General features: G+C 58.1%; 5 protein-coding genes across 5 annotated transcripts; 3 read left to right on the forward strand and 2 right to left on the reverse strand.

The window, feature by feature from the left end:
• Positions 1–710: 710 nt before the first annotated feature.
• On the forward strand, positions 711–2920 carry GGS23DRAFT_576335 (heterochromatin protein one). Its single transcript, XM_051516848.1, has 6 exons — positions 711–1080; positions 1270–1543; positions 1620–1662; positions 1718–1797; positions 1866–2214; positions 2278–2920. The coding sequence occupies exons 1-6, from the start codon at positions 1071–1073 to the stop codon at positions 2353–2355; spliced, it is 834 nt and encodes a 277-aa protein (XP_051370040.1). The 5' UTR covers positions 711–1070; the 3' UTR covers positions 2356–2920.
• On the forward strand, positions 2519–4462 carry GGS23DRAFT_598500 (uncharacterized protein; the record flags this gene model as incomplete). The annotated part of the gene is made up of 2 exons (XM_051518792.1): positions 2519–2615; positions 4305–4462. The coding sequence occupies 2 exons, from the start codon at positions 2519–2521 to the stop codon at positions 4460–4462; spliced, it is 255 nt and encodes an 84-aa protein (XP_051370041.1).
• A 1268-nt stretch (positions 4463–5730) lies between these two features.
• On the reverse strand, positions 5731–8846 carry GGS23DRAFT_146711 (major facilitator superfamily transporter). Its single transcript, XM_051511311.1, has 11 exons — positions 8444–8846; positions 8284–8338; positions 8021–8057; positions 7920–7950; positions 7798–7840; positions 7736–7740; positions 7511–7538; positions 6961–7445; positions 6841–6858; positions 6001–6735; positions 5731–5818 (listed from the first exon to the last, which is right to left on the reverse strand). The coding sequence occupies exons 1-10, from the start codon at positions 8637–8639 to the stop codon at positions 6092–6094; spliced, it is 1542 nt and encodes a 513-aa protein (XP_051370042.1). The 5' UTR covers positions 8640–8846; the 3' UTR covers positions 5731–5818; positions 6001–6091.
• A 2561-nt stretch (positions 8847–11407) lies between these two features.
• Positions 11408–12476, forward strand: GGS23DRAFT_611890 (uncharacterized protein; the record flags this gene model as incomplete). The annotated part of the gene is made up of 1 exon (XM_051520445.1): positions 11408–12476. One exon carries the CDS (start codon positions 11408–11410, stop codon positions 12287–12289), a length of 882 nt encoding a protein of 293 aa, XP_051370043.1. The 3' UTR covers positions 12290–12476.
• GGS23DRAFT_146953 (2-dehydropantoate 2-reductase) lies at positions 12456–14164 on the reverse strand. The gene is made up of 3 exons (XM_051511312.1): positions 13898–14164; positions 13730–13796; positions 12456–13610 (listed from the first exon to the last, which is right to left on the reverse strand). Exons 1-3 carry the CDS (start codon positions 13927–13929, stop codon positions 12567–12569), a joined length of 1143 nt encoding a protein of 380 aa, XP_051370044.1. The 5' UTR covers positions 13930–14164; the 3' UTR covers positions 12456–12566.
• Positions 14165–18740: the final 4576 nt, after the last annotated feature.

Raw genomic sequence — 18740 nt, forward strand, 5'->3', positions numbered from 1 at the left:
CTGCTACAAATCAGGCATGCCTTGCGAATCACCTCTAGGACGTGTTGTCATTCTCCCGGATCGCGCGGCGCAAGGAGGGTAATTTGGTTTAGGTTCCCATCCCATGCTCACCGAGTTACTCGGGATGTCTGGGAAATAGGTGTACAGGCTGGGTGCCTAAGGTAAGAGGTAGATAATTACTAGGTAGGATGTCCTATATGCATAGACCTATAGAAAGGCCGATCACAGCGTGGGTGCAATCGTATGTCATTATATAGGTACGTTAATAGATGTTATTCATGTTAGTTATTGTTTTTCTACATTGCGCCCCTACAGTCATCATATCACACTTACAACCATCACTAGCACTACGAACCTCCCAAGCTATATTACGAGTATATACAAGAGTAGACCCGCAGCAGCCATATGGGCTGAGGACCCTGTCAGACTTGGGTGTTCTGTCGTATTTGATGTACCCATGAATTACTTACGCAATGCGATATCCTAGAGGGATCTAGCATAGATGCATGTCTGAGGAAATGGGTATGTATTTAAAGGACTATCTATGTATACGTTCACTATAGTACGGGAGCGTCTCCACCTCTAAGGAGTGTGCGTAATGGCGGTTCACTTTCGTGGCCTCGCTGCCTTAATTATCAGGCATGCGAGACGTGTTGAAAGCTGAACCTACCTTTGATCAATTGAAGGTGTAAAAACTGAACTGCTAAAAGGGCTTAAATACAGCGTTTTACGAACAGTTAGCTGTTGCGCGTTTTCTTCAATCCGACCAATCACAGGCCTCCATTCTGGATGCCTGGATGCCTTAGGTGCCCAGGAGCTCGGACAAGAAAAAAGGTCAAAACATGCATAAAGAGTTCTATGTATGTATCGGGTTACCGTCCGACGCCCCATTTTCTGCTTAGGTAGAGGCGATCGCGAACAAACAATCAATCCATTTTCATTGCTTCTCGCAACTTATCTCATAACGTCGCCTCTCAACCTTTGCGCCTTCATCCCTCACAATTCCTCAGCAATAGAGATCGTCTTTTCATTCTATCCACGCACGCGTTTCGACGCGCCCAGAGCTCAGAATGCCACCTGGTATGTTACCATCTCTGCCTGGATTATTTATTTTACCTCCAGAGTCTGTCCACCACCCATTATGCCCACCCTCATACTTCAGCTCTCCCATTCTTCTCCCATCTCCTGCCTCCGGCCCCCCTCCATTCCGGTTGATGCGAAAGCAAGCTCAAGGTCTTCGAAAGCTATAATTAACAATACCCTACACAGCTATCAGCGACGATGACGCCTCTGACTTCGCCGACGCGCCTACATCCGCGACCCGCAAGCACTCCAAAAAACCATCACCCAACACCAAGGATACGGGCGCGGACGATGATGGCGATGAAGAGATGCTGGATGTCGTAAAGGGCGACATCAAGAATGGCAATGGCACCAGTCGCAATGGGAAAAAGAAGGAAGAGAAGGAAGAGGACGATGGTGAGGATGAGGATGAGGAAAATGATGAAAACGAGGACCAAGACGAGGACCTTGAGGAGGATGAGTAAGTATTTCGCCCACGTAATCTGAGCCGGGTAGCACAACGAAATATGCCAATCAGACTAACGAGCGGGATCCAGGTATATCGTTGAGAAGATCCTCGCCCACGTCGTCGAGAATGGCGTAAGTGGAGCAAATCTGCTGCTTGTTGATGATGACTTACGAACTCGTTCTGCAGGACCACTTGAAGTTCAAGGTCAAGTGGGAAGGCTACGAGAAGAAATCGGATCAGACGTGGGAGGATGAGGAGAACATCAGGTAAATGCAGCAGTCCCCACAACAAGCACAACTGGCTGTTCACCTTGTCTGACGGAGGCCTCGGTCAGGGAAAACGCGTCCGATATCCTCGACATCTACCTGGCTAAGGTCGGCGGACGAGACAAGATCATCGAGGAGGCGAATGCAGCCCTGAAGACCAAGAAGCGCGGGCGACCTGCCGGCGCCTCCACTAACGGCACGAAGCGGCGACGTAACGGAAGCCACCCGGATTCGGCTACGCCACCCACGACCGGCCGGTCGTGGCACCCGCCGGTGGGCTCTTGGGAAGATGAAGTCGAGTCCATCGATGCCTGCCACGACGAGAACACGGGCAAGCTGATCGTGTACCTGACGTGGAAGAACGGCCACAAGACTCAGCACGACACCAAGGTCATCTACCAACGCTGTCCACAAAAGGTGCGTCGACAAGGCCTTGGACGAAGCCTACCGATGTCTGACATGAGCTAACGCGTGCGGCAGATGCTCCAATTCTACGAACGCCACGTTAAAATTGTCTCGTCGGCGGCGCGGGACGGCGCAACGAAGGAGGAATCGTAGTCACGTGTAGTATTATCGCACGAGACTTGGGCTAGGCACCCGCTCTGGAGAAAGGGATCGCCAGCCTGGGTCTTCGCGCACTTTGTTTTTTAGGGGAGTTCAAGGACACGCGACGGATAGTGGTCGGGCAAGCCCAGACACGGCTATCAATCGTGCGACCACTATGCCTAAAGGATATCTCAGCCTCGGGCCGTCCCCCGGGAAGACGCGACCTCCCATCGCCACCAGGTCCTCGGTAGCCTCTACGGGGGTCCCGACTGGTTAGGCTACGGAGGCCGTCTCTTCCGAATGTATTGTTGTTTTCTACCCAATAATGGAGGTTGTTTCGGAAGAGTTATTGTTTCGTCGATTCAGTGTTAGAGCCTCGCTTACTCGCCAAGGTATAGAGGCAATGAACCAACTGATAACCCTTGGGAATGTGACGCCACCGTAGGTGCTCTATGAACGCGATGTCGAAGTCTTCGAGCCTGACCCAGCAGGGCCCAGGGGTTTGAGCGTGGTGAGAGGCAAGGCATTGTATCGTAGGCAGGCAGCTAATGGAACGAATCCGACGGGATATGTCTGAGGTCCCTGGGACGCCTGTGCATAGTACATCATAACGTACCTAGAGGTATCCAGGTACTCCTTTAGGGGCCTCGCGGTCAGCCAGCGGCGACAGGAGACGGGGCTGCCAGTCTGGCGTGGATGCGCCACGCTACGTACCGCGCTACGTAGAATGGGTAGAATCGGGGGCTGGGGAATACCAGGTACCCCAAGTACCTAGAGGTACCTATCCTACCTCCACTGCGCAGCAAGTTCGCATGTATGTACACACCAATTGTACACGCAAACTGTACATACCCGCTGTACATGCCCCTTGTACAGCGGTACGGAGGCGTGTGTACACGCTACCTGGTGGGTACGTGCCTGTCTGACGACGGGACCCGCCCGATGCTGGGCTGTTCGGTACGAGTGGGCCCCCCCTTGGATGTTCCGAGAACGTACCAACCACCGCGTAAGGTACGGAGAGTGGAGGGTGCCTCCTGGGCCAGTACCCGGTCTTTACCGCCTCCCTAGGTACCGACGTATCACGCTACGCCCACCTCAGGCTAGCGTGATAACACCCCGGTAAGCTCTTAGTCCCCCGATAAGCCAAAAAGCAGAACGGAAAAAAAAAAGAGAGAAGGAAAAGAAGAAGGAAACGACGGCAAGCGCCCCACATAAGCAGCTCCTTGCCGGCCTTGCGCTTTTTGCACCCAGCCTCGCTATTTACTTGCGCCAGAGATGGCGGGGCAACCACTATTTGTACCTTTCCCGCCTCCACGAGCCACGTCCCACGATGCCCCGACCCTTTGTATCTCTCCTGCTCGCTCCCCATCTGATCTGATCTGTCCGCGTCCTCTGAGATACCTGACTCGCCCGTCCTCGCTTTTCATCGTTATCACCGTCACCGCTGCGTGCCCAATCCCCAGTCCTCGAAGGGATCTCGACGCTGCTTTGCTTCTGCTCTAGCTCCACCATACGCTGATCAGGTCGACGCCGGACGACCTTATCCGTTTGACTTACACCACTCAAGATCATCTCACTTACCACACACACACACACACTCTCTCTCTCTCTCTATCCGCTGTGTGTCTCGTTCAAATTCGGTAAGTACCTCCTAAGCATCAACCCCTCCATTCCCCCAGCCATACCTAGAAACCCTCACATTCCTCCGCCCGACAAGCCAGCCCAGAGCTCTAACTAACCGCCGTCCAGGCCTTCGACCAGCTAGCCCGCTGCCTTACTCGGCCGCTCTCTCTCTCTCCGCCTCGCCTGGAGAACTCGGCCATCTCCGTTCCAACGCACGCACACACACCCCCACGTTCAGACCGGGCAAGAAAGAAGACACCGAGAGGGTCCTCGCTACCTGACGACGGGAACCAAAAAGAAAACAAACCAAAAGAAAGAGAAAAAAAATAAGACCGCAGTCATGGCCAAGGAAAACGACGTCATCGCCATCATCATCATCGTGCTCTTCATCGTGCTGGCCCTCATCGCCTTCGGCATCTACCGCCTCGTGCACCTCGCCCGCACCCAGGCCTCCATCTCCGAGTCCAGCTCGGGGTCCAGCGGCATCGCGGACTAGCGAGCGCCGCGGCGCCGCCCACCTCCTCTCACCCCAACCGCTTTCCTCGCGTCTCCCCTCGCCCCGTCCCCCACCGATCATCGTGCGGGCGGAGCGGAGGAAGGCGGGGAGGGGGGGAAAGGGGAAAGGGGAGAGGAGCGCCCGCGCCCGACGTGCTACCAAAGTGTGCGGCGCGCGCTCGAGCGTTCACTTCTTCTTCCCCCTCTTACATGCGTTGGCTTGTAGAACTCTTTGCGCGTTTTTCCTACTTACTCCCTCCTTGGGGGAACAGCGACGCGGCGACATGCCACCGCGCTGAGACAGCACGTGGGGCGGCGCGCCCCGTCGCCTCCTCCCCTCCTCGTCCGGGCCGTCGATCGCGCGTGGCTTGCGCCGCGGCGCCCGTCCCCGCGCGGTGCCGCCACGCCTCGGCCCGCGCCCATCGGAGGCGGTCAGTCCCGGGTGGCGAAGACGGCGTAATATGTCCCCCGCGTCCGACCTGGGCGGCAGCAAACGGCATTTTCACGTATACATAGTTTTTTGGTTTGGTTTTCTCGCAGTGTCGATTTCTTTTTTTGCAAGCCTCCTCGCCAGCCCCGTCTACCTATCCCCAGACACGGCGTACTTGTTGTACATGTATATACCTATATAGAAAAAGAGAAGCGACGAAGGGCGGCGGGCTCAGCATCATGTTGGATTGGGAAGGGCGGGGGAGGGATACACCGGCGCACGGCATCATCGTCCATGTTAGCCCCGTCTATTGCTCGCCGGTAGACGGCGGCATTTCGAATTTGGGTTTCCGGGCTTTTTTTGGGTACTTCATCCCTTTTTTTTCCTGTTCTCTTGCCCGAGATGAAGATATGTACGGGCGCGGACCCGGACTGACCGACACGCGTGGTTGCGAAAAAAAGGGGGGACAAAGGAAGGAAAGCACGCGAATGTCTTGTCTGTCACGTATGCATGTATGTATGTATGGAATGAAGGGACGCGGGATCCGGACGCACGAGCGACGACGACGGGATAATGCGGCATGAGAGAAGACTGCGAGGAGCAGAGAACGAGGCGTACATAGCGAACTGCGCCGCAGACGGCGCGAGAGAACTGCCCCATCGAAGATAATAGAGTAAATATGTCATGAGCATGCTCGGCGATTAGTGACCAACCAGTGAGAACGCGAGCGTATGTACCTACGTATGGCTTCCGGCGTAAGGGCGTCTCAGCCCGCCTGGGAATATCGAAAGTGCCGAAGAGAACCTAGGTCGGACTAGTCCTGGTTTTCTCGATCCGCGATGGGTAAGTAAGAATGCCGGCAGCTTCGTTTGGCTTCCGGGACGAGTGCAAGCAAGGCCTTCACGTGCTCGGTGGCAGGCCGGGCAACTGTACGCGTGGCGGTCAATGTATCTATCCAGCCAAGCCCGGTGTCATCTACGTAACATCAACCTTCTGCCCCTGACATGTATACACCGCTGCCGCCTATCTCTGACTTACCACAGCTTCCACAAGCAATCTTGACGGACAGCTCACGAGGGACGCTTATATAGGAACGTATCCAGATATACCTGTCCCATAAAACCCACTCTCTCCCGCCGCCGTCCTCCTCGGCCGGTGCCGACCCGGCAACCCCCGACCAACCCGGTCACCTGGCGAGCGTCACAGGAAGTTCCGAAACCCGTAGCCGTCGTTCTCGACGCCGACGCCGGCGGCAGCCCTCGGATCGACGGCGCCGGCCGCGCGGGCAGCAGCGTCGCGGGCCTCGAAGCGGCGGTTCTCGCGGGCGAGGAGGGCGCGGAGGGCGAGGGCGAGGAGGGCGTTGAAGAACATGAAGGCGGCGCAGACGGCCATGCCGGGGACGTAGTAGGGGCGGTCGCGGGTGGGGAAGAGGCGGGTGCCGAGGAGGGGTCCGCACTGGCCGACGAAGTTGAGCAGGGCGACGCCGGCGCCGCGGCGCGCGTCGGAGCCTTGGTTGTTGAGCGTCCAGGGCAGGACGTTGGCGATGGCCGGGAACACGCCGGCCGCCGCGAGGAACACGCCGGCCGCCGCGAGGAACACGCCCGCGTACCGCGGCCCCACCCCCGCGCACGTCGCCAGCAGCACGTACCCGACGCCCGCGACCGCCGAGAGCCCCGCGATCATCAGCCCCCGCTGCCGCGTCCGGTCCGCCACCCACGTCGTCCCCAGGCACACCAGGAACGACAGGAAGTACGGCGGCGCGCTGAGCCCCTGCGAGTTGATCGCCGTGAACCCCATGCTCTGGATGATGGACGGCAGGAATACCGGCAGGCTGCTAAAGGAGACTTCGTAGGGTTCGAGGTAGCTGTCAGCTCGTGGTGGTTCCGAGGGGGAAGGGAGAGAGAGGGTTGCACTGTAGAGAGAGGTAGATAGATTCAAATAACACTCACCGTTGCAGCTAAAATACACTGTATATGCACCCCGATTAGCCACGTCTGATCCCCGAAAAGAAGTTAAGGAGGTTGTAAACTCGGACTTTGGAGGGGAAGTAATCAGGCGAGTTTACTCACTCAAGGGCGGGATCCAAGTCTTCAAGTCAGCTAGCGCGGCAAAGACATCCCTGACGTCGACATGGCCGACGCGCTGCGTACCCTCGGTGCCGGTCTGCTGGATAGCGCGGAGTCTGGCGACCTGGCGCTCGTCGTCGGTGAGGAAGCGGGCGGTGTCGGGGGCGTCGGGCATGTAGCGCCAGGCGACGAAGGCGAGCAGCACCGACGGGAGGCCCTCGACGAGGAAGAGGAGCCGCCAGTTGGCGAGGCGTGCGGGGCGGCCCGAGGTGATGCCGTAGGCGAGCGCGCCAGCGAAGGTGGTGGCCAGCGGCGCGGCCGACACGAAGAGGCCGCACCGGAAGCCCAGCTCGTGCCGCTTATAGAAGAAGGATAACAGGTACGGCACGCCCGGCCCGAAGCCCGCCTCGGCCATCGCCAGGAAGAAGCGGCACACCATCAGGCCCTCCCAGTTGAAGGCCGCGGCCTGGAGGGTCGCGGCAAGACCCCTGGGGAAGAAGCGCCGCCGAGTCAGTAATGGATACGCGGGCTCGTTTGGGTCGGGACGCCTCACCATACTATCACACAGCTAAATGCCCAGACTGCAAGCTGTTAGCAATGGTACGCACTGCATGGGTATACCCAGATCGTTGCGAGGCAGGTCAAGCCATGGCACCCAGCTCAGAGGCCGACCCCAACACAGCTTCTACCACGTCGAGTATAGACACACACCCACGCGGCGCCGTAGAGGCGAACGGAGGTGAAACGGAGTGTGCTGCTCGAAGAGACTACTACGTACTGTGACTGTCCAAAACTATCAGTCAGCGACATCCGGTACGGCCGTGGGCGGATACGACTCACGGGGGCACGGCTTTCCACATCAAGGCCGTCCATTCGAAGAGGACTACGCAGCCAGCCAGTTAGCAGTCGCCGATTCAGGGAGCGCCCGCGTCCCGGCGGGGGGCCCTTTGTTGGGGGCTTACTGTATGGGATGTAGAAGATAGTCAACAGCCACTATGCCGCCCGCCGTCTCGTCAATGCAATGCTACGCGTCTCCGGAAGAGGGGGAGGGGGGGAGATATACCTGGTAATGGGGGTCATCGAAACCAAGGTCATTACTCCTACAGATGGTTTGCTGGTTAGCATGGTAATTTTCTTTTCTTCTTCTTTTCTTTTCTTTTTTTATTTGTGTTTCAAGCCTCTGTCTTTGCCTTCCGAGAAACATCGTCTTCGGTGAGCATCGTGCTGAGGACGCCACTCGGATTTCGGCCGGTGCCAGAGGAGCCTCTGATTAGAGGGACGAGGAGCCACCGTAGAACAAGAGTCGCGAAAGAGCAACCCACGTACATGCCGGCTGTCTCAGCGTTGCCGATATTGGAGCGGTCTAGAAAGGCGACCAGGTCTGGTGACGGCGGGTTAGCGAGGAGCAAAGACCGAAGGGGGCGCGAAGGCCGAAGGGGGGAAGGGGACGCGCAAGAGGTTAGCTGGGCGTGGTGCGGGCGCTCACAAAGGACCATGACCAAGGGCACCAGGTTACGGTCGATTTTGCGCCTCACTCGCCTCTCGAGGTCTGGATCGATATAGAGCGGGTCGCTACTGTCGAGGCCCGGGGACTTCTCGTCCAAGCTCGCGACGGCCGCCTCACCTGGGCCTCCGAGCTTTTCCTGCACGGCTTCCTTGGCGCCAGCGCCGGATATGTCCATGTTGGAGTAGATGGCTCGACTCCGAGAGGGTGCGGGTCTCTCCTGGCTGGGAGGGGCGGGGAGACGGAGAGGCGTCGAGGCGCTCTCCCGCCGACTGTTGGTGCTGGCTGGTATGACGGTAGACGGCCGCGGGGTAGGAGAGAACAAAGAGTAAGGGTTTTTGCTTTATCGGATTGGTTGTGAAAATACGACGACCTTCGGACAGGAGTATTTATATATATTTACGCCAGTCGATAGGCCGGAACTGGGTGGTATATCATCGGCAGGCAAGGCCGGGCTGGGCGGTCGATAGCTGTCCTATATTCGGCACGATGCTACGATTCTCGAGTCTCGTGAGCAAAAGAGGAGACTGACAAGGGGAAGGCTTAGAGAATACTAGCGCTGAGTAGGTGAGTAGGTGATAGGTTCTAGCATAGAGGCGGACTTACCCGTGTAGAGAGGCCCCCTACAGAGGTTCTGGGAGGAGGGGAGAGGAGACAGGGAAACCTGGGCTCCATCGACAAGCCGCTGACCACCAGCCCATGAACCTCTTGGCAAGAAGAAGGGCAGGAGAGCAGAGCCGGATTACTCGATCCGGTCTACTCTGGGGTATTTCCCTGTGCCAACGCGGCTTTCGGAGTCAGCGAGTCCGGCACTGCATTCCGTGGGGAGGGGAGAAAGAATCCGGGGTTATCATTCCTGCTAGGTAATGTCACCATTCTACCTCACTCTTATAGGCGAAGTATCTCTCTACCTGCATAATGCTACTTGTATGCATACCTACGTACACCTGCTAGACCTACCTAAACCTCTCCGGTACATGCCAAAGATACCGCGGTGTCAGCTCGCCGGTTCGCAGCGCCGCGGGACGACCTCGCCGTCTGCTCGCCGTCTCGTCGCCAGGCTTCCCGCCTTGGCCCCGAGCGGCCCGGGACTCGCGAAACGGTCACATCTAGCTAGACACTCCGCTATGATCGTAGCTGTCTCCCTAGCTACCCATCTAAGCGCGCGTTGGTGGTCTATAATACCTAGTAGTAAACCCCGCCGGGAGGGGTGTCCCGTCTGACCCCAACTTCTCCGTACTTGGCGCTTCGCTACCTGACCCGGCAGAACTGCTTGGCTGCCGCGCTACGACGCGCGATACCGGCTTAGCAATGCTTGATTGGGCCGCGGCCTGGGCGACGCTGTCAGTCGCTATACATCGCGACAGCACCCGACACGCCAATTCGACGAGCTGTGCAGGTAAACAGGCATATTGGAAGTGTAGCTACTACCCAAGTTCCCCCCGCAGGGAGACAGGAACAGACCGAACCGCCAGGCCATCTCCTTTACGCCCCGCCGCAACTAGCCGAGCTGGTCTCTAACCTGGTCATCCGCGGGCATTGCCGTCACTGTGTTTCCGCCGCCAGTAGTATGAACGCAAGAAGCGTCGAATTGACCATGGTTGAGCGAGCATGAGATCAACTCACCTGTCTTGCTCTGTCCTTTTTTTTATTCTACCAAGGACCCATGGCTGTGAATAACCCTAGCATGCAAGGTCCCTCCCAATGCGCTATCAACACTGTCTCGTAAATAGACCATGAACTACTCGTAGTAAAATATTTAACTTCAGTGTGCACCTACGGAGAAGGTTGGAGAGGGGCGGGATAAACAGAACGTGGTCTTCTCCGAGTTCACGTGGCTTAAACCTCCTCAACCTCTCTCTTCCTCTCTCGCATGGCAAGAATAGGCATGGCCAGGCGTTCTATCCCAGAATCGACCTAGGAGTTTACTGATATGTAACATAGACGCAACTAGATATATCCATTGTGAGATTTGATAATGCTGGTTTGATACATTGACAACTACTTCCTTGCCTGTCCTGTGTAATGCGACTTGTAGTATAGTCTTTGTGTAATAGCATCCCGTCGACCCCTTCCACACACCCACGTCGACGAAGTTAGAGAGCAAGTCCGTTCAACAATAGATAGATAGATTCTCGTAAACGAAAACATATTCGAATCAAGCTCGTCCTGTCCCCCTAAGTGACTTCCTGACCTCCTAGGCCCACTTGCATCAAAGGATCTGAACAGGACTCCTCACAACTTAACAGCCACCTCTCTTCGCAACGCCAGGGGGAGAGGTGGGAAGACTCTTGCCCACCCGTAGCCAACGATGAACTACCCTCTGCACGTGTGATTCTCGCAGTTCCTCCCCCCCCCCCCTCCCCCTCAAACCCATCCGTTCCTAAGACCCATTACTGCGCCCCGGGCCAACTTACCTTTGCCCCGTTTAGACCTATACAGACGCTCTGGCGGTCCTATCTCGCAAAAGGAGCTGAAAATCGACAAGTAGGATTTGGCGAGCTCTCAACAAAGAGACAGATCTCGTATCCCAAACGTAGTCTTTGTCCGCGCCCTCACTTCGCTCAACGCGCGACAAGGGGCTGAGCGATGGCAAAAAGGGGGGAAGGGGGAGAGGGAAAGGGGACAAAGGCTGAACAGGTTCTCCCCCCCCCCTTTTTTTCCACCTCCTCCCTTTACAACGACAAACAGCGCCATTGCGCAGACCGAAGAGGCTGTCCGTCGCCAGACAATGGAGCGTGCGAGGAGAAAGACGCAGCTCGATGTATATAGCAGCGCGCCGGGGCGGGCCAGTCGGGGAGAGGGAGAGAAGCAGACACAGACACAGCATCCAAGCAAGCAACAGACGAAGAAACCAGAAAGACAGACAGACAGACCGAAGACGTATCAAGAACCGTAACCCTATTCTTATTGTATCTACCCCCCCCACACACAGACACCGACAACATGAGTGCCAGCAGCGACTTCACGCACTACCCGCTCGCGGCCCCGCCGCCGGCCGCCTCGCGGCCCTTCGCGGGCAAGCTCGACGAGATCCGGGCGCAGCACACGGCGTTCTGGGCGCAGCCGGCGGCGGCGGGCGACGCGCGGGCGTTCCTGCGGGGCGACGCGGCGCACGCGTACGCGACTCGGAGCGCGGTGGCGCCGCCGGGGGCGGCCGCGGGCGCGGCGGGGCCGCACGCGCTGCCGGGGTGGGTGCGGGCGTGGACGCCGTTCACGGGTTTCGCGGGCCCGGTGCTGGCGGAGGACGAGCAGGTGGTGATCGTCGGCAACCGGTCGTCGTTCGACGCGGCGCAGTACGGCGGCGCGGCCGGCGGCGGGGGGCGCGCCGGCATGTCCGCGCTGCACCTGCTCGGCCTGCCCAAGGCGAACCTGTACAACGGCGTGAGCCTGACGCCGCGGACCGCGCGCGTCGTCGACGCCGTCGCGGCGCTGTTCCGCGCGCGGTGGCGCGATAGCGCCGCCTTCCGCGAGGCCGTCTTCGCCCACCAGCTCGCCGCCGTCGACCGCCGCGAGCGGGAGGCCGCCGCCGCCAACCGGCCCGACGCCGCCGAGCGAGCCGACGACGCGCGCGTGCGCTGGGGCGAGCTCCTGCCCGCCCTCGACGCCCTCGACGCTGACAACGACTTCACCTTCGGCCTCCACCTCTGGCCCGACCACAGCGTCGCTCACCTGCACGTGCACATCCTCGCGGCGGGTGAGGAGGCCCGCCAGTACAGCACGCGCGTGCACGACCGCAAGACCAAGGACGCCTTCGAGGTCCGCGACTACGTGCTCAACGAGGTGGCCGAGCGCCCCGAGCTGTACGAGCCCGCTGAGCAGGAGTAGAGAGCATATCGCTTTCTCCCTCCCGAACTCATCAGCCACGGTAAGTAACAGGTAAACGCGCTTAAAATGCCTTATTAGAGACGCCGTAGACGTAGAACTAGACTGATCCCTCGCGGGATCGCAGTAACCCTAGAAAAGGTCAGACTCGTTTTATAACATAATACACAAAGTCTTACGCTATCCGTATCTATCTATTCAAACCCGTGATTAGCAGATGTGAGAGACCTTACTATGTAGATATTTACCCCTGAAATCGCCTACTCCCTTCCCACACCCCTTACAACTTCTCCCGCCCCTTCTTCCTCTCTCGCGCCGCCTGCATGCTGCGCAGCAGCGCGTACAGGCTCTGGAGGCGCGGCATCTCGACGCCGGCGGCGCGGGCGATGCGCACGGGGTTGCCGAGGATGACCTCGAGCTCGAGCGGGCGGCCGGCCTCCCAGTCGAGCAGCATGCTGGGGCGCGCGCCGGCGTTGCGCTCGGTGCTGCGCACGATGCGCTCCGGCGACGCCAGGTGCGCCGGGAAGGGCTTCCCCAGCACCGCCGGCGCCGCGCGCCACACCTCGTCCATCACGCCCAGCGCGTGCCGCCGCAGCTCCCCGTCCTCCAGCTGCTCCGCGTTGCCCCGCCCCCCGCTCAGCACCGCCGTCGGGTTGAACGCCGCGTTGATGCACAGCTTGTGCCACCGGATCGTCTGCAGCTCCAGCTCCGTGTGCGTCTCCGCGTCGCGCAGCCCGCCCAGCTCCGTCCACCACCGCGCCAGCTCCGCCGTGCGCTCGCCGCCGCGCCGCACCACCTCGCTCGCTTCTTCGCCGTCGCCGTCGCCGTTGCGGCTGCGCCGGCCCTCGAGCCCGCTCCCGTACGGCCCCAGGCTGATCCGCGTCCACCGGTTCTGCCGCACGACGCCGTCCCGGATCTGCTCGGCGCTGATGACGGTGACGGCGCTCACGATCGGCGTCTGCGGGAAGCGCTTGCGGTAGGGGTCCTCGACGCCGACGCCGTTCTGGATGAGCACGACGCACGACTTGCTCGACACCAGCGGCGCGATTAGGGCCGCGTCGTCGGACCGGTCCGGCAGCGCCTTCGTCGTGACTATGATGTAGTCCCAGCCATCTTCCGGCGGGGCCTTCGAGGACGCTGGATTCGTCAACGTCGTCGAGGGCGGTGGCGAGGAGTTTGGGACCGCGGCCGATATGGAGGGGAACACAGCGTAAGGGATAAATGTGTAATTGCCGAAGGATCGAGTCTCTAGGGTTACGCCAGAGGTGGCGATGGCTTCGTAGTTGGACCGCGCGGTGAGCGAGACAAAGATATTTTCCGAAGGCTAATTATCCATTTGATAACGGTACATGATAGCGTATCAGCACATGTGTCTCTCGACGTAGATATGTCACTAGCATATGAAGTTCACACGACGCGCCTGTCCTTAGGGGGAGATCCTACATGGTGTAGCCGCGATGCATAGAAGCAGCCTACGGCTCCGGCGCCTACGAAGAGTATATGGACCGGCCTGCGGATGAGAATAGTCGGGTCAGCTTGCTAGGCACATGACCAGAGCATTTCGCGGCGGTGATTACTATCGCGAGGGGAGGAGGGCAGGACTTGGCGCACTTGGTCTGACGGCTAGAACCTGGTGATGCCATGACAGCCTAGAGGCATATGATGCGGGAATCACGGAGGTGGCGATTGGCATAAGGCGACGATGATGGTTGATGATGATGACTGCAGACTATGGGAAATAGAAAGTCACGATGTTTTCGCCGTCTTCGCGTCTCGAGCTCGTCTTACGTAAAGCTCCCATTATCGACAGCACGGGCATAAAGGAGCTTGGGCCTCCGGCTCTCAATTGCCGAGGTAAGTTATTTCCTTATACTATAGGTATAGGCTGACAAGCCAACTCGTTAATTTCTGTATCTCCTTTTACTCCATATTCTCTTTTAGAGGTAATGTGCATAACTATATCGGGCTAGTATAGAGCGAGAACGATAAGGAATAACTCCACGAAGCTAAAGACGGGTAGAAACCCAACCCCTAAGCCACCCCTAGCCGACGACAACTTGCCTACGTACAAATGCCGCCGCTTCGAATGCCTACGGCCACCCAAACCAGGACCAGGGGGCGAATGTCCCCGCAGCAGCAGCCTTGGCATTTCCAGGCTGGGTCTGCCGCGTTACCTGTTGTCTGTGAGGCTCCTCGTCACATCGTCACAACGCCAGCAGATGGCGTCGTTCGCTCGCCTCTTGCGACCCGGGCGGGATGCGCGAGAGACAGCGCGCCAAAGTCCGTCCGGCCAGTCCGACGAGCCCGCGAGGGCTCGCCACGGCCGCGCACATCATGCGAGAGAGGCTCGTATGTGCGAGGGCGCGGCCGCCCAGACGCGCAAGCACGCACATCCAGGCACACGCAGGCGACGAGTCGGTCGAATCAGCCCTCGCCGATCTCATCCGGCGAGACCTCGACCCGGACCCGACGTGGGCCTAGAGATGGATCGCCCGCCAGCCTCGCGGCGCCTACCCGTCCACAAAGCTTGGCGTACTCGAGCCCGGGTCTCGCTCGCTATTTGTAGGCCTGAGGCACCCGTGTCCCGTCGAGGAAGCAAGCCAGCGACGCCGATCAGCCCTAGGCAGGGTGATCTAGATCCATCCACTCCGCCGCGCGCCTCTTCCACGTCCCCCCCCCTTCCTCCCCGCCCTGTGTGGCGCGGCCAAGAGAAAGTCTAAACACGACGTACATGGTTGCCGTCCCGTTCCAGTCTTGGCAACTCGCCTCTTAGGCCTCTCGTGCGCAGTCACCCTCGTCTCATCTGGGGAGAAAGCCGGTTTTGGGCAATACCGCCGCGAGATGGTGATGTCCGTGATGCGGTGGCGTCACAGGGGATGACGGCTGCAGTGGCGGCGGCGGCGGCGGCGGCGGTTTTAGTGGCGATCGTAAGTCTGATGATATTAGTATATGCTCCGTATCCAGCCTACTGCACCCAACGGGCCCTCTCTACCCCGTGTCACTGGAGCGTAGCCCAGCCAGGCTCCACAACAGAGAGACGGGAACGCAAGGGCTTCGGAAAGTAATGCGTGCTAGGGCGTGAAGCAACCTCTATTTGCACATACTGAATCTAGGCACGTAAAGAATAGAAGCGCTGGCAGGGTCAGGAGTGGCTTGGTAGGGAAAACCGCAATACCTAGGAGAGAAGGTCATGGCGTATGCCGAATGGGCACACCTCTCGACAAAGGTGTCCCGGTCGGATACCGGGTCTCTCGATGACCCCCGGACTCGACCTATGGATGATGGCGAAATGGCCACGCCAGCTTTCATCGTTATCTCTCTTCCCCTCTCTCACTATCTCTCTCTCCCTCTCTTCCTCTTTCTAACGGACTCGCGTGCATGGTCGCCACCAACTGGCCTCCCCCCCCCCACACATGAACCCCTCTTGATATGATTAAAGCTGATGGTGCTGATGGCGATGATGATTATGCGCGCAGCAATCCTAAGCAGATTGCGAGGAAGGGTGGATGACGACCAATTTTTGATCCCAGACATTCAGCAACTCACGTCAGCGTCGACGGAGAGAAGGGGGACCGGGGTGAGAGTGAGAATCTTGCAGGGGAGGGGCTTGCAGGAAGCCCGTCACTTCCGGCAGCATCGTTACACCTTTCCATGAAGGACTCTCCGAGCACCTCCAGCCGCGCTATCAGACGGCCCAAATCTGTAGTCGGAAGCCCAACTAACCCCGCTAAGACCCGCTCGTATCTCAGTCTGGTCTCGAAGTGAAAGGGGGGCGGGAGGGGGGTCAACGACGCCGACGCCGCGGGGGTCCGGACAAGGGCCTATACTGCATACTGCGCGCCGTCCCGTATTATCATGAAGAAAATTCTAGGGGTTATTCATTCCTAACCCGGCGATCCGTAAGTCTTGTTTTAACTGCCCCCTCGACGACAGGGTAGGCGTCCTAGCGCCAACACCTCGCGACAACCTCTCCGTCGAGAGAGTCTAGACAAGGTTTCGACAAAGGTGTACGCCATATCGCCGAAGCACATGCTTCTAGCGCGGCAGCTACTATTGCTTACATCTCTTGGCTAGATCACATCTCTGACAGCCGCATTAGCCCCCTCTTACCTACCTACTTAGTCCGTGCCGACTCGCGATGGTGATGTTAAGGTTGCGTCGAACGGGGGAACCCAACTTCGACACCCAGTGTCATGAAGGATCGTAGGTTGGCATTCGGGTCAGTCTCTCCCTAGGCGTAAAGAGCAGAAGTCCACACGTGGGGAGGCCCGACTTCCTCACCCTCGGTAGGTTGCCGCCTGCAAGCTGACATTCTCGATCACGCCCGCTAGCCGACTTCGACGTCTTCACCACCAGCACGGACCGGGGTGGCTTCATCATCCGAAACCGTAATGGTGTGAGGGTTCGAGAAACCATGCTGGTAGGACACATCCGAACTGACGACCCCGCGGATAATGGCTTGAGAGAATTCGGCCTATCCCGTCTCCTATAAACCACCCCAGCCGGCAGCCAGATGCTGATGGGAGCGAGGGGGGGCGGTAGTGGGCGAGCTATCAAGGCGGTACACGGAGAAAGACGCTGTTTCGAAAGTTCCCAATCCCCAGATAGCTGTACGTAATTCGAAGTGCAGCATCTCGACGACGGAAACCTAGCCGGGTTGGTGCCCTGTCCTGTGCCGGCGGTTGTATAACTTGATGCTACATCATCGGGTCATTTGACACAAACCCGACCTTACGGGATCCAATGTTGCCCCCAGCCTTCGAGTTCGGGTAACCCGTTTCGAACGTGATACTCTGTGACATAATTCTTATCGGGGAACATTTCTTTCGTCTTCGAAGAGGGCGAGTTCGTCAGACGGAGAGACGAACTCGGACGGGTTGACGCCGCCCAGCCCTAGTTTCTTCCTGCCAACGTTACTATAGGGCCACGTCGCCTTGGTTCGCATAACACTTATGCGTCAACTGTAGATTACGTCAAGAGATCAACCGTCCTCTGTGAGCTTTGCTGGTAATAAGACGTGCGCACGCTCTTCCTCTCTCCATTTCTTTTTTGCTGATCCTCATTCCCCAACTCACTCGACCGGCATGGGATTTAGTTTATAAACGAATGATAGGGGCGATTCGACTCCAACTGTGTCGACGCCAAGGGAAGATCTCCACCCAGGATCTAGAGACAGCCTTCGCAAGGCCTAACAGTTACGGCGGAATCGATGATATTGTGTCGGCAACTGGCTGGTAATCCATGCTAATAATGCTCTGGTAGTGTGGGAGTGCCCGTGACATTGCATGGTTGTTGCTCCGCAGCGTCGGGAGGAGTCCACGCCCCTAGCTTCTCGGGTCTATTCCCGTTTGCAGCCTGCAGAAAGATGTGATAAGAGAGGAGTCTTGGGTTTTATTTTAGAAATGGAGTAAAGGAAACATAGCAACACCTCAACTTAGACCGTAGAGCCTAGGCTTTCTATTCGTCGAACCGCACACACGGCTCGATGCGTGTGCGTATGTAATGGAGGCTTATATCCATATGCATGTCATCTTAATAGAGACGCAAGCCATTACTGGGCAGGTGGATGAACGCCCCCCCCCACATCTTGCCGGGGAGGTCAAACCCGCACAAAAATAGCGACCTGGAGACAGAGAGAAAGCGGAGCAGATACTGTAGAATGTGACCTCTACTGATTCCCGGATTCTCATGGAGGTTCAAGACGACCACTCGAATCCGGGCGCCCAGCAACGGGTTCGTACTTTGATCTCTGCCAGGAGCGAAAACACTCGCTCCAACGAATTTGGACTGCGAATGCCGATAGACGTACAGGACGTATGACTGGCATGAACTAATCTCTGGAGCCCACCCGGGTTACCAACACTATGGAATAACCCCACGCTAACCCAGATGCCCCCGGGAATAGCTCGTTGGGAATTCGGAAAGCCACATCACCCACGTAGCAACAACGAGCAGCTAGAACGGCCAGACAGAAGAAAACGAGGACATAGTAAGGATCGAGATAAGGGATCCTAGGCTCTAAGCTGTCGGCGAACTAGCTGTTCGGAGAAAGGCAACCAGCTAGGTAACTTAGACGAAGAAAGGAATAAAGGAACCCTCACGAACGATTTCTAAGTCAGCTGAGCACCACGGCCCATCGCCATAGGATGGATGTGCAGGAGAGCAACCTCGCCGTCATACGGCGGCGCATGCCGCGAACATCCGCAAGGCCACGAGTGTGCGTAGAGCTGGCCACGCCAGGTCGAACAGCATGTCAACTCTCTAAAGACCGGTCTCCCGGACGATGATGGCTGACATCGGCAGAATCAAGCTTTGCAAGCTCTCCACCAAAAGCGGGGAACCCACCACGGTGTAACTTAAAGGGTATCCCATGAGTTGTATTCCTGACGTTAGGTGTCGGGCTCTACCCAATGACACCGGGCGGGTGCTGTAAGCTGGGTCGGAAGCGATTGGG

Source organism: Durotheca rogersii (assembly GCF_024521655.1).
Source record: "Durotheca rogersii strain YMJ 92031201 chromosome Unknown GGS23scaffold_18, whole genome shotgun sequence".
Taxonomy (NCBI): domain Eukaryota; kingdom Fungi; phylum Ascomycota; class Sordariomycetes; order Xylariales; family Xylariaceae; genus Durotheca; species Durotheca rogersii.